The sequence below is a fragment of the Achroia grisella genome, unplaced genomic scaffold, assembly GCF_030625045.1.
Source record: "Achroia grisella isolate CSIRO2021 unplaced genomic scaffold, CSIRO_AGI_Agris_v1 utg487, whole genome shotgun sequence".
Lineage (NCBI taxonomy): Eukaryota > Metazoa > Arthropoda > Insecta > Lepidoptera > Pyralidae > Achroia > Achroia grisella.
Window position 1 is genome coordinate 1,334,732 of NW_026712891.1, and position 16,040 is coordinate 1,350,771.

The 16,040-nt window shown below is 30.7% G+C and overlaps 1 protein-coding gene across 3 annotated transcripts in view; it reads left to right on the forward strand.

Moving 5' to 3' along the window:
* LOC131846069 (agrin-like) overlaps positions 1 to 16,040 on the forward strand; it is a 177,622-nt gene that overhangs the window by 153,125 nt on the left and 8,457 nt on the right. For all 3 annotated transcript variants that reach the window (XM_059195289.1, XM_059195290.1, XM_059195292.1), the window contains exons 15-24: positions 2,237 to 2,370; positions 4,231 to 4,495; positions 6,819 to 6,986; positions 7,315 to 7,678; positions 8,069 to 8,281; positions 8,716 to 9,110; positions 9,699 to 9,945; positions 10,439 to 10,603; positions 13,016 to 13,212; positions 15,380 to 15,566. In XM_059195289.1, coding sequence (XP_059051272.1) covers positions 2,237 to 2,370; positions 4,231 to 4,495; positions 6,819 to 6,986; positions 7,315 to 7,678; positions 8,069 to 8,281; positions 8,716 to 9,110; positions 9,699 to 9,945; positions 10,439 to 10,603; positions 13,016 to 13,212; positions 15,380 to 15,566 — 2,335 coding nt within the window. The remainder of the gene's footprint in view (positions 1 to 2,236; positions 2,371 to 4,230; positions 4,496 to 6,818; positions 6,987 to 7,314; positions 7,679 to 8,068; positions 8,282 to 8,715; positions 9,111 to 9,698; positions 9,946 to 10,438; positions 10,604 to 13,015; positions 13,213 to 15,379; positions 15,567 to 16,040) is intronic.

Genomic DNA, 16,040 nt, shown 5'->3' on the forward strand with positions numbered 1-16,040 from the left:
CTACGGTTTGAGAAAGCTTTATATGTGCATATAAGGGAAATTCTTACTGGGAAAGTTTTAGGAGTTTAGAACTTTATTTAGTATAGATGAGAAGGATGTGAGGGGCTATAAGGATTGTTTAAGTAAAAGTTTGTGGTTTCGAATTAACTACCTGAGAGGAAATGTGTTTACATCAAAGCGTACCAACAAAGTAAGAATTAGTACTACATGTTTCTTGACAAGTGAGAGAATATTCATTAAGTCGCTAGCTTTAGTCGTGTGTACATATAAAATAATATAATATAAATGTTGTTTAAATTATTGACTCTGTGTTACTATTGTAATATGCTAATAGGTATTCTTGTAGCGCCTTTACTCGTAGGTAGAAAAAATAGTTTTCCATTCTCCGTTAGCCTAATTAATATAAATAATTTTATCTGGCAGTTTTAAATCCAACCAATTACTTTGTCAGGATATTTTTTACTTTAGCTTTTACCTTCAAAGCAAATGATAAAATGTCTTTTGAATTTACAAGTATAAATAAACATATTTCTAATGAAAAAATAATTATTCAATGCAAAAATTCTCTCATTCCTATTTCTGGAGTATTGGTATATGCAAAATGTATATCAAGTTTTTCCTTAAACAGAGACGTTTATTTGAAAGAATTCCTCCTTGCCGTTAAATCCATCGATGTGTGTAATGTAATAGACATGGATAGTTTATTTATTAATGTTTAGATCGTTTGTTTTACTTTGATGTCCAGATAATCGTTTCATAATATCTGTGAATGCAGTTATTATTATTTAAAAAATAATGGTACTTATCTTTTGAGTATACATTGCTCGTGTATTTAGAGAAAATATAGGCATTGGGCAAGTCTACAATTAAAAATATATTCTTCTTTTCAATGTTTTATATTCAAATGTAAAATTAAACTATTGTGTGACTACTTGGTATTGAATACGAATACTTAGTATTAAATGTTACGTTATCAAAGCCTGTTAATTTATTTTACATTCTATTAATATATAGAAAAAAAAAACATACAGATGTGTAGTAACTCACCGAGGTAAGCTCTGTACAAAGTTGTGCGAAACAGATTTCCTTTTTCACATATTTTTGCCACCAAGCTTCTTACTTTCAGTTATAATATGAGGTATGCTAGAGCAATTACATGTACGTATGAGATTTGAGTACTATGAAATGGCAACGAATGAGGGGTACCATCGGTATTACATAATGACGCGATATCCATGGTGCTATCAGTCGATAGATGTATATTAGTAACGGTTGCCACTTATATATATTAAGTGGGACGTTTACTTGTTTCCTATTTCAGTTTAAAAAGAATATCGTATATAAAATATATGTATGTAAAAATGTGCTATATATCAATTCTAATAAATAAATAAAGTAAAGGTATATAATAAATAAAATAAAGTAGTATACCTAATTCCGTAATCACTCTTAGGTCCATGATTATCCCTTCTATTTAGTCACAGACAAGAAACTATTCTATAGTTAAGTAAGGACCACTCAGATTCTCATTAGCTCCCGTGCAGAAATAATATCTGTTGCTTCGTCTTTATGTATAAATAATAAAATACGTCATATTTAGTCTCTCTGATATAACATAGCCTTCAAACACTCAGACCCATCCTAGAGGCTTAAACCTCCGCATGACCTTTACTTTAATTACGACGAGTGTGGTTTAGTAGACTACCATGCTCAAAGTTTTGAACCCATTTCAAAATCTCCCGATTAGCTTAGTGATTGCTATTTCAGTAACTGGAAATTAGTTAACCAAACCAACGAAAATAACATTTTATATGAAATAAATATACAGTGACTATTTTAATATGTCTTTGATGTTTTCCAGATTAAAAAGATTTTATTAGATGATTTGAATGGAACAGCTCTGGTTCCAAAATGTAGGTTTATCGTGCTAGACTTTTAGACACGATCGTATGTTATATATAGTTACACTATACACTACCACATACATACATATGTCTCACCTATTTCAGCCACCAAGCAGCTTTCTTTGTCGAATGTGTTTCGGTGTAATGTGTGAGATATAGTAGTGAAGTATTAACTTGGTTCTCAAGGAAGGAAACGCTTATACAATATTATAATCATTACATATAAATAGGATATATTATACAACAACTTTCAATAAAATAACTTTTAAGCTTGTCTACTATTCCGGTTACATAAAATATAAACTACATAATGACTTGTTTTCATTGGTTAGCTGAAACTGGCGGCGTGGTAGCATCATGTGCGGAGCTGTCCTGTTACTTCGGAGCTGTGTGCACAGAACGCACCGGTGGAGCTCTATGCGAGTGTGCCGCCGCGCCTTGTCCTGACAGCGATACGAATATGTTGGTAAGTATTACGTAATGTCTCCATTTTCATTTGTGGTTTCAAGTTGTAATGTTGTATAAAGTTATATGCTACGTGTTTTATATCAAATGCACTTGATATGTTTAAAAGTTGTTTCGAAAATCCTGTTGATACAGATTTAGAAATTTTATGAACCACAAGTAGATGTTTATCGTATCCTAGATATTATTTGAATAATTTAATGTGTACTTTTCGCAGTCTTTCTTGATCAGACAATTAGTTCAATTGTTCTTCGTAATAGTAATATTTTAATTTTTGCACTGACCGGGGTTATTATTATTATTCGTATATACCTATATATATTAAGCTTTTACTTACCTTCTTATAAAATTATATTACAACAATTATGTTGACAACTATATTTATTTACTTTTCATATTCCTACAACAATCCATTACTTAGGTATATAAAAGTAGGTACACAGAAGGCGTTTTACTAACAGAATATGAAAATATATCAAAGAAAATTATTTACGATTTCTTCCACGATAATGTCTCGAGACACTTTATAGAAAATTACTTCCAATTTTGTATTACTTGCCCGTTATAGGTAAATTTCGTTTAATTGGACCCTATTTATGTCCACTTGTTAAGCTTCGGTAAACGTAGCTTATTGATATTTTTATACGAAATGTAACATTGAGTAAACAAGATTAAATGGGTTTCAAAAATGTACGTACTTGATGTGAAGGAGGGTGTATAAATTGCGATTATAATATTGGATTTTTATGGACTGGTTCATTCATTTTCATATAATACGCTTACTTACCGGTTTATCCGTAAGAGATTTCATATAGTAATGAGATCGTCTTTTACCACCCTAACTGATAGTTTTATTTAGTGTATCTTATCTGTGTCTAATAAAGAGTTATATATCATAATTGATTTTTTTAAGTATTAGTAGTATTAATTTCGAAAGTATTTTCAACGAAAGTTATATTAATATTACGGTGATTTTTTATATGGTAGTCCAAATTTTATGTAGGTTTTATTTGTAAATGAGGCACGATGGCTTTTATATATAAACATTTTAATTAATAAATGTTAGCGCGGTTTCCGTTCAACAACGTCCCATATTGATAACTGGATTGTTTATAATGGTCACGGGTGGGTGGTTCTCCTCATGCGCTATCTTCCAAAAATAATTATGCGTGTGTGTGTCTAACGAAACTGTAACATGAAAGATATATATGCGATCTTTTGACTACATTGTCGCGTGAACTATAGAAAAAATGCTTAACTTAAAACCAATGTGAAGATCAACCAAGTGAGGAAGACATTTTGCCCATTAAAAGAAGGCGAGTTAGGCGACTCATATCTGACAGTGAGGATGAGTGTTGAAAGATTACATCATTTTACAAAAGTCTTTCTTTTGTTTTTGTTGGAAAACAGTTTTTTAGTTTAGTTTTTGTTTCATTTTTTTCATCATTTCCTTATTTTTATCTTGTCTTTTGTTTTTATTGGTCTCCATATAACGCGGTACGAATGATGTGATTTGTACTTATATTAATAAAAGCGCGGTTTCCATACAACGCGGTGTTTAGAACGCGCTACGAATTAGTGGTTTGTACGGTTAAATACAAGAAAACCAACGTTATAGGAGGGTTGACTGTAAACATTTTAATTAATAAATGTTAGACTATTGATAAATTGTAAATGTGTATTTAAAAATAATTACAGTTTACAAAATATTTATGCAAGAAAAAATGTTAACAAAGTTTTTACGTAGGTAAATACTTTGTTATCGTTTTTTCTTGCATAAATATACTGTATGATATAACTAATATTAATAAAACTCAAGTGTTTAGAAAGCAATAGTGGTAAAATACAAGAAAACCAACAGGTTTGCGGTAGCGACAGTAAAACTTATGAAGATATAGATATAGTAGTGCAAGCTTTCGGGCCTTGTAAGCTGAGCGAAATAGCTGGTACTGCCGGTCCCCCGAGGCCATCGTCTCCAATACAATTCACCCAGCAAGATGATGGGGCAGCGTCCAAATCGACGAGGCATTTATTGAACCCTGACAAATATTACAACAAATATGATTGGACCAGGAAAGAAACGCCGAGTGACTTTGATAGTGTGATGTCTGGGCAGAAATTTAAGGGTAAGTGTTCAAAAAGCTATATAATCTTAGATATGTAAATTTATATAATATTACAAAACCGTATTCTAAAATGTTGTCTGCGTGGGTACTTCTGTCTACATATTTTAGCCGCAAGCTTGCTTTGTAAGCTATGTTCGGTTGAAAAGTGAGATTTGAATGATTGAGGTTGAACTGTGAAATTACAGGATAAGAGGTATCATTTCTTCTTAGTTTAGGTCTTAGTTCTTTGGCACTATGGCTATGGCAACGCATAAGTGGTATTCATGTACATATATTAGCAACGATTACCACTTACGAAAAAAAAAAAAGAACTTCAACAGATTTTATTTTCTCGGCTGGGTCTGCATTCTATGTCATAAAAATTGACTATACAGAGGTGCTTATACTAAGTTTATTTGAATAAAATATATTTTTATTATATTTTTACGAGTATACACGTCATTACGTATTCACTAAAAATATTTATTATTACTATAGAGATTGCCTAAAATAGATTGTCCTTTAAAGCCGGGAAGCTGACGTCTGAGGAGTCTAATAAGATGTATTTTCTTACTTATTTTAGGCTAGAGTGGGTGACTAAAAATGGAAATCAAAATGCCGAATATTAGCTACCGCTAGGTAACAATTGCAAATTTTTAGTACTATTGACTGAACCATTATAACTGTACTAGCACCAAACAGTTATTTCCTGTTTTATTTACCAGTTATTCGGAAATTGCTATATTATAGAAATAGAAATAATCTTTAATCAAATAAACCTAATACTTTTGAATAGTCATATTTTTTTTATATTAGAGTGTTATATTGTCACATAAAATATTTTTTATATAATTGGTGATGCAATCGGTCAATATATACAATCGTCTATATATACAGTGACAGATACCTCTGATTTCGCCTGCACCTTTTATTGCCTAGATAGATAGACATAATATCGCATTCGTCATATTAGTATGTATTTGACAAACTCATAATATCACACTATTTTGAGCTTTGTATACTCGAATTTTATGTCAAATATTTATATATAATTTAAAAAAATACTTGCCTGTCTACTAAATTTACATAATAACTAGTTGAAGATTTAATCTTACTAAAATTAACTGATATAAAAACATATATTCACTATTTGTATGCAAATAAATTATATGTAGACCGGGTGAGCGAACTATTTGCTCTTTCATCCTACAGAATCGACGTGTCAATATTGAATCGTTAAGTTTACATTTTATGCATCGCTTCGATTGTGAAATATCTGTATTTTAAATAACAAATCCCTTTCTTTTCGCATTGTTAAATATAAATAAGCATCAATTCCGTTTATGAGTAATTATAATTAACATGATACAAATTAACGTTATTAAGAAAACTTTTGTCTTTCTCCGGGAGCCATCCTAAAGTTATAAGCACCAAAGAAAGTTTGTAACATAAATCACCAAAAGTTTTCGACATCGATTGGTTGTCGCGTAATTGCATGATCGTCACGTATCATGTTTATTCAATAGACGTTATCTATATACATTAAAATGAGATTTATGTAGATACTTACATAAATATTTTTAAAGCGTTCCATAATTTAACACTTGAGTGGTGAAATGTCAAAAGAACTTCATTTTTAAAAAAACAAGTTCGAAAAAGAACCAAGTTTAAATTAGAAAATCCCATTTTTAAGACATTAATTTTTTACTACATCATTGAAATAAAATAAGATTTTAGCAACAAAGTTTCAAAAAAGGAAAGAGTTCACATAAGAGACATATAAAGTGTGTCTATTCTGAAGTTTCCAAGTAAGGTATTTCAGAATGAGATATGATACCTCATTATTTTCTATACTTTAGCTACTATTCTTGATAAACTATAAGATGTTACAAGCGACATTTCAGATTTTCTTAATAAGATTATTGAGTAAACTTCCTTTTTTTGTTATATATATGACCTTTAGTGAATGTCCTATGTTATAATTATTAGTAGGTATGTATGTCATGCGCGGTATACTTTAACGGCGTATAGTACAATATACTTAATATAGCATTGATTGATTTACTAATAGAATCATTTGCTACTGATCTTCTACATGTTAATAGAAGAATTAAATGTTTACGTATTAAATGCCCTAAGATCCATTACCTATGACATTTTAACAGGGTTAATTTTGCCAGTGAAGCTATAAAGGCCAACTACGGTCATTAGCATTAGAATAGATTAAAAAAAGGGACTCGTTAGCTGATTTACTTCTTCGTCATATCACAGATAACATAATATTACATAATCATATATAGATATTAAAATAATAGCATGTAGTTAATATAACTGATATGAATAGGTTCCCAAACGGCAACGACTGCTACTGTCGGCGCCGTAGGCGCGTTGCTTGGTGATTTGTGCGCAGATGATGATGATTGTGCTGCGTTGCCTGGAGCACAGTGCGCGCACGGTGGATGTGTCTGCAGACCTGGGTATGCGCCCACTGTACACAGAAAGGCTTGTGTGGGTAAGTTGAAATATTGTTTTAATTACATGTTAGTTAAATTATTTATTTTACTTTTCAATAGAATTCTGTAATGATTTTAGTATCTCAGTTTTATAAATGATATTCTACGTTACTTTTCAAATTGTGTTAGCGTAAAACCTTATTAGTTTTAGAGAAAACGTAACTGAACACATTATCTTGGTAGGAAAAAGAGGTTGAAATCTTCATACCGTACGATGTTGTGTTGTACAATATCTTTATAATAAGATAATTTATATATCTATGATTTCCAAAGCTTGTTAAACTTTGTTGGTATTATTATAAGTCATAACTAATATATTTTTGACAGAGCAAATAACGCAAGACACTACAGAGGAATATAGTGCATGTTTATCGGAGCCTTGTTACAATCTCGGCACGTGCATCGATTTACCAGGCTCTACATACACATGTGTATGCACTGGACCATACACAGGACTGAATTGCGAATCTCTCACAAAAGATGGGTTATTAGGGTCATACATTGAAACTCCATTCTTTGATGGTTCATCGTACATACGTTTGAAACCTTTGAAGGCTTACCACAAATTGAACATCGATATAGAATTCAAAGCATTCTCAGAGAATGGAATCATATTGTATAATCAACAGAAGTCTGATGGTACGGGCGATTTTGTGTCTCTTGCTCTGGTCAACGGCTATTTGGAATTTAGGTAAGCAGTTCTATAAATGGTTTCTTTACATTTTGATAATGAAGGTTTGGCACAGTAATGTGATCTGGAACATTTCCATGAATATATTACTTACCTTCCTTCAACATTATGAGATTCTTATCAAATTCTATTTTAATCTGTATATTAACTTTATTATTTCTTACATAGTGTCTTCTAATATAAATGTATAAACATTAATTTATTTATATTTTTGTATTCTTCTTTATTATCAGCCGTCATACTTGACCTGGCTCCTTTTTTATATACATAAGAGTATATCAATTTTCGATCTTTTAATTTTTCCTGGTCTTTTTCTTGTTTAATTAATATTTAAAAATTATTGTATGTGAATTTCTAAATTATCCACTTATTTATTTTTACTCTATTTAGGTACAATCTTGGTAATGGAGTAATAGTTTTGACATCTCTCGAAAAAATAACACTGAATGAGTACCATAAGGTATCAGCGAAACGATATCACCGTGACGGTATTTTGTCCGTCGATAACATGGAAGACGTAGCAGGCCAGTCTACTGGACATCTGAAAGCATTAGATCTAGCAGAAGATGCTTACATTGGCAGCGTACCTACTAATTATTCAAGGTAATAACTAGGAGTCGTAAGCATTTTAGTTAATTCATATTTACTTTAATAATATTCTTTTAGTTCTTATTACTATAAAAGGAACTATTAACAGATTTTTTTTATTATTGAACACAATTGTTTATTTCGACTAAATTTACAAAAGTCATGGATTCTATATACTATAAAATAAAATGTGATTATAAATTTTTTTATACTTATTATACAGTAGATTTTTTCATAATACTTTTATATTCTATTTATGTTTGTTACACATATTCTGTTCTCAATTTACTATATCTTAATATTTAATAATTTTTTACGACATATATGCTACTTATATAGTGAAAATAAAAGTAATTTCGCTCCTTTCATATCTATAAATAAACCAGTACTTTTCTTTCATTGTCATATTAATAAATCCCTTAGAAATCATTATGTACACCTTGGTACAGGGTTTTCGATAATATTGGCACTCGAAGTGGATTTATTGGATGCGTGAAGTATTTGAGAATAATACGTCATCAAGTGACAAAGAAATTGGGCCGTCCAGACTCATTAGTAGTTTCTATAGAAAATGTCAGGGAGTGTCAATCGAATCCGTGTATGAGTATACCTTGCAAGAACGGCGCCACGTGTAGTTCAGTGGATGGGTCGGCGACCGAATACACTTGTATCTGCCCTATCGGATTTCAAGGAGGCAATTGTGACGAGAGATTAGATCCATGCGACTCGAATCCCTGCGGATATGATGAGGGGCTATTGTGTGATATAGGATCAGAGGGCGGATACGTGTGTAGATGTTTGTTTGGTGGTGAAATTGGTTCCAACGGAAATACTTGTAATAATGGTGAGACACTTTCTTTTTATATAATATTTTCATATTAAGAATATTTTTTCAGAAGTCCATTGAGGGCATATATTTTTAGTCTGTAGTTTTTAATATGTTACATTCAAGAATGCATTTCAATTTCTGTTAAAAAAACATACCAAATACCCAAATGGAGTAGTCAGAGGGGTTAGACGAAGTTATGGTGAAGCAACACTTAACATATTATATCTATATTAAACAATCGAGGCAGTGAGCGAGCCTACAGCCACCATTCCGATTATTTTACAGTTTGTTTTCGATGTTTCTCTTGTCGATGAGATAGTCAGAAATATAACTTGAAATACAAACTTTTAATAATTTTGTGTCAGTCCGATTTGATCTTACGACCTTCTGCGTTCAAGTCGGTATTGTAACCCACTACGCCACAACGCTCTCTTTTCTATTATACTTGTGATTAATTACATCAAATTAGTGGCATATTTTTATTTACATTCATTCCAATTCAATTTCGTTACGTTATTCAGTAATGACTCCCGAAGATTAACTTCCGTCTTGAAAAATTGCCTCGGTCTCCCACTTAATTTGATTCTTTTTATTTGCCTACAGATGTAAACGTAGTACAAGAGACGTGGTCCCCTCAATTTAACGGAACGAGCTACATCGAATTACCACCACTCGAGGGGTTAGGAAAGGCGTTCCGCATCGAAATCTGGTTTTTAACGAATCGCTTCTCCGGGATGCTCCTCTACACCGGACAGTCTAATAAAGCCAAGGGGGATTTCATAGCGATTAACTTAGTCAATGGATACCTACAGTTTAGGTACAACTTGGGAAGCGGAATTGCTAATATCACGTAAGTAAACGCTTTTATTCGAGAAAAAATGTTTATTAAAATGCATATTTTATTCATGAAACAAATATCTATTTAGAATTTTCTCTCTATTATTTCTAAATTATTACAATTTAATTTTTCATGTATAAATTGTAAGCATATAATTGACTAATTGACTATGTAACTTTACGATATTTTTGTTGTTCCAGTGGAAATCAATTTGACTACATACTCTTATTTCCTTCTTTTATTTTTTACTATTTACTTATCATATTAAATTCTACTACAGTCTCACGGATTGTTTTATGATTTATTATCGGTATGTCTATCATCGGACAGATAGTCAGAAATTGTTTTCGATTTAAAATAGTAACAAGCAATTTTCATGCTCATTCTTCTTATGTTAAAGGTGCGTTCCGAATAAGTGTTACATAAAAAAAAAATGATTACTCAATAGTGCTTACATTAAGCTTGTTTGAATAAAGATTATTTCTATTTGTATTAATTTCCCTAGTTCCTCGGTACCAATAATCAAAGGCCGGTGGCACCGTGCTCGGGTTGCACGCGCGGGTCGCCATGGCAGTCTACAGCTGGACCATTATCCTACACAGAAAGGACATTCGCCTTCTCCACTCACGCACTTGGAACTCACATTACCACTGTTCATTGGATCTTTGCCGTAAGTATTATTTTAATTATTTTGATTTAATGCAAATTTGTCGTATAGACCATCTTTTTTGTTTATGTTATGGATTATGGACTATAAATTCATAAACAATAAATAAAAATACGTACGGTATTGGTCGAAAACAAAATATTTTAACCACATTACTTAGTGATTGCCACAGCATCTACACAATATTTTTTAGTGCAAACGAAAATATGAAATTTAAGTTACTAGCTATATAAGTTCATAATATTATTTCAAATATATCTTTTAAAAGCTTTTCAATTTATTAGGACTATATAACATAAATACCAGACAATGTGTGAGTGATGTGTCTTTAAAACCAGTGATTTGTAACAACTGAAATATAATTATTATTTTAAATATAATTAAGAAAGAAGAGCGGGCAATTTTATTATTAACAGAACAATTACAAGTATTAATTTACCTCTCTTGAGTTTATATTAAATTTGGAAAATATTTTCTAATTATAATATATTGTTATATCTAACTTAACTCTGATATATATCAAATTAACTTAGGTAATGTTCTATATAAATTGTATTAAGTAGTCATCTAAAGTTGATAATTAACCTTTGATATACAAAATACATTTTCTGGCCCGAGACTATATTTAGATATGATTAGGTATGAGGCTTACACATAGATCGATGCTATTCATCAAATTATTCGTATTTAGCTTAATTTAGAGTCATGAACAATATACTAATATGTTGATGCTTTTTTCTATATATCTTCATGGTAGATTCTTTATATGTAGTTTAGTCAAAGATAATCATATTTTCCATATCTTATTATACAACTCTTCTTTAATTCACGCGTTCATGTCGTTTTCGCAAATTGTTGACTTTTATTACAATTCACGCAGTATACAATTTACAAACGATTTCTTTAGGTGGATGAATGTGTTATAGATGATAGGCATGAAAGGAGAGTTTCTTCATTTATGATGGTTAATATCGACCGATGGAATAAGATGACATACTGCGCGGATGCCAAATAATGGAATAATGGAAAGGGAATTATGACGACAAAACAGGATTTATTACAATAGATTATTTTAGACTTCTTCTAGTAGGTGTCTACAGCCGCCAACTTTTATAATGTATATCTGTTTCGCTGAACTAATACATTTATAATATAATCAAGTCCATGAAGCGCTATTTTGGAGAGTATATATAGTACTAGTCGTTAGAAAGGATAAAGTTCTCATAATATAATATATTTTGAGATGAATTCTCTATATTCTACGAATTTCGGAAGCCCGGTCAAAGTTGTTTCATGTTAAATTCCAATAAATACCACAGCTTTATCTCCCTGAAAATGAGAGACTATTATTCTGAGCTGTGATGTGTATATTGATATTATTATAACTATGCATACAATAAAAATATAACTAATCATTATTTGTAAATGAACATATATGAGAAAGACTACTATTGGGGGACTTTAGCAACGTAATCGGAGTTCCATTAATAATAATTGGTTAAAAATAAAAAAAACGCAACAATTGATTAAAATTTATATGTGGTAATCTCAGAAACGGATTAAACAATTTAAGTGTGTTGTGTAGTAAGCTACACTTAAAAATTACAAACAAAAAATTATATGGCAAAGTCGTGGATTCAAATATTTATTATAATAAACGGTAGTAACAATTTGTTTCTGACTTTTACAATGAAACCTTTTTTCCCTACATAACATTACCGTGAATGGTTTATGTGATAAATGCTTAAGTAGTGCACGACAACAATAGAATATTATTCTATCTTTAAGGTCCATTTGTCATACCAGTTATTACAACTTACAAATTATAGTCATTCGAACTACACAACTATTAAAGTTAGTAGTTCCTGTTTCATTTTTTGTAATGGATATTTAGAATAGACATTCAATTTGTGTCACATTAGGAACTTTGTGTGATAAAGAAAATATAATTTATGAATTATAATAATTATATTAATCATAACTTAAGTGGCTTGGAACAAAATAATTATAGTGTTATTTGACGTCAACAATCTCACAATAATATTTTTATTTATTAGGACAAGAACTAGAAACTATGTTTTTCTTTTTTTTTAAAACCATAACAGGTTTCAATTTATGTTTTAGTTTGGTATTATAAGCATAGTTTCAGCTCTTAAAATAGCTAGCCCTGAAGCTATGAATAAAAGTTATATAATTTTTAATTTAATTAATTTAGAAAGAATAAAAGATATAAAAAATGACAATTCAGTGATTTTCAGTTACAATTTAGTGGATAAACTCAATACATTATATTACATATAATGCCAAATAAGTTCACAGTAATATTTTTATTTAAAGAAATAATGATACCTGATCAATACATAAATTGTCATTGTTCATCAATTTGTCAGTACTCACGCACTCCCATTTTTCCAGGGCATACATCCGGCCCCATAAAATGTCAGGCGTGACGAGCAGTTTCATAGGCGCAGTGCAACAGGTCTTTGTCAATGGTATACCATTGTCCTTGTACAGTGGTGAGACTGCGAAATGTGCAATTATTCAGGACGAAGATAAGTTGCCTTGCGCCACCAGCGGTGTTACGAAATATACCGGGCCTCCTTGTGGCGATGGTAAGAGACATATACAATTTTTGTTATAAAACATTCGACGTTTTTATAAATAAGGGGTTATGTCTATTGAACACATATTAGATGTTGTACTTTATGTCCTTGTGTATAAAGTTATTTTGTTTTGTTGGAAAGAAAGTGTCATAAATAATTTTAAAAAGTTTTAGATTAAAATGATATATGTAGTTATTCTAACACAGTTTGTTAATAACGATAAGTTATACGTTCTGAAGGAGTTATTAAATACTTTATTATAGTTTCAATCTTATATAAAGCATAGAATGTAGTCCTTATGTTGCACAATTAGTTAATTTTAAATAATATAAATACTAACTATATATAATAAACCGTATTCTTGCTTTGGTTTGAGGTTTATTTTCCGAGTGTTATTTTAACGCCCGGAATGAAATTTATAATTTTCGACCATAACTTAAATAACACTGCGAAATTGTAGTAACAGCGGAAATTATAATATTCTGTTTAAAATGACGTGTGACATTTATTTACATATTAATTGTGTTGCAAAATATGCTACCCACGCACTAAATATCATTAATTTGCATAAATTAGTGAGTAACATATTTTCAGTTTATTATTTTGTTGGTTGACGGAGATTCGGCAAATATTGCGACAGAATAGTAGCTCTCGCAACGTCCAGTTGTACTATACCACTATATATCGTCTTTCCACCTCATCTATTATCTTGCTAAATGACTTTTTAGTAGTAATGGTCATCAATATTTATTAAGAACACTACGTTCATCATATCACATCAAGTGAAACTTATGATACCCTCTCATGCGTTGCCATTCTGGAAGGCTAAGGTATCGTGCTCCTGATCCTGTAATTTCACTTACTTATTGTTGCCAGCAGTGATCCGATGTCAAGTTTGAGATAAAGCAGTGAAATTACAGATTATAGAGACAAGAACATAGTTACTCAGGAATAACAACGCATGAGACGTATGACGGGCATCAGTTATCATCATGACTCTTTCCACCACGTATATAATTTATTTCGGCCGTAATACAGCTTATAAAGAAAGCTACTAGAGGCTAAATAAAGTAAATAGAGCTACCCATGTAGACATTTTTTTATAATGTTATTAAATATCTATTATATTTATTATTACGTTAATATAGAAGTAACTTTCACATGTAATTGGTCAAAGAAGAGTACAGGACATGAAAATAAACATTCCTAGTTTAATATATCATAATTACTTAATAAGTATTCTGATCACTGTCGCATGGGACAATTTGTGAGACGAAAATTATATTCGGCCGTGCGTCACTAGCTTTTTGTATCAGCGGCTCAATGCCGAATGTTCCAAACAATACGAGTACGTTGACCTATCTCCACTATGTAATCATTTACTAGATCCTTTATGATCTGCGATTATTATTGTCATAAGGTGCAATATCGTCTAAAGTGTTTTTAGAACCTTCCAGACATTATGGCAATTGCTTTTCTTTAAATATAAAGGAGTAGTTATTTTCTAATTATTTTTATTACGTCAATTATTTTTTATTATCATTAGAAGCTGGCGTAATAATGGTAATTAATTATAATAAAATTGGTAATTAGGTAATTAAAACATATGGTAATTGTTCACTAGAGATTACTACAACCCATAAAACTTGCATGAATGTTGTTGTTTAGTTTAGCTATATATATTACATATTACTGTTTTCTGTCCTGCTGCCTTTTGCTTTCATCAAAAATAACTGGTTGCTGATATACGTGGAAGATTGTAATTTCAAATATATATTTAATTCAGAAGAATATGGCTACTGTGGTATTTGTAGAACAGACAACAGATTTGTTAATAAACACGTGTATATTCGGTTAAACTAAATACTAATTACAATTACACAACAACAACAATTAACTAAACAATAATTATAAAAATTTCATCAACCCCTTATTTTAGAAATTTTAACTTGCAATATCTAATTGATGGACATCGTTTTGTCATTGTTTGGACATTGTTTTTAATCCATTTTTGTCTCTTTTGGATGTATTTTTTTAATTGGTTGTTACCCTATCGTTCAGTTAATGGGTTTTCAGTTAATTTCAAGAAAATCTACTGTTCTTTTCTTAAAATTGGCTTGTTAATATAATTTACTTTTACGTGTAATATTATATTGAACATTTCGTACATTATTAGGTTTAACTCCATGCAAGAACAATGGGTCTTGCATTCCACTTCTGAACGAATACAAATGTGTGTGCCCAGAAGGCTACGAAGGTAGAAACTGTGAGATTCAGCTCAACGTGGCCATGCTCAACGACCGAACGCCAATTATATTCGACGGAAATAATTACTATTCATACAGGAGCAAAGGAAATCGAAGGTAAGTGCCAGTTAGTGCAAATTGTTGCAAATCCAATTTAATATTATTTTATAATACGATGCGTTCCGAGCGGTTTCAACTTCCTATATTACTGAGTAAAGGTTACATTACTGTAAAAACAATTTTGTATAAAATTTGTCACTAATAATAAAACCAACAGTAATTTTGAATTTATCTATTATAATATATTATATTAGTCATTATCTGCGACTTCATTTGCTTTTGAGATAAAAGCCTACATAGTCCTTGTGATATAACCTATCACTACGATAGATAAAAATCCATTGAGACATTCAGCTATAAAAAGGTAATAAGCAAACACTCAGACGGACAGACATACTTTCGTATTTATAACATTAATATTGTTATCTGAAATATGTAATACAAATAATTTTTTTTTAATGTTTTATTAATATGTATTTTCGGAATGTAATGAAATATGACCTACTGCATTTACAGTTTTAATATACTTAT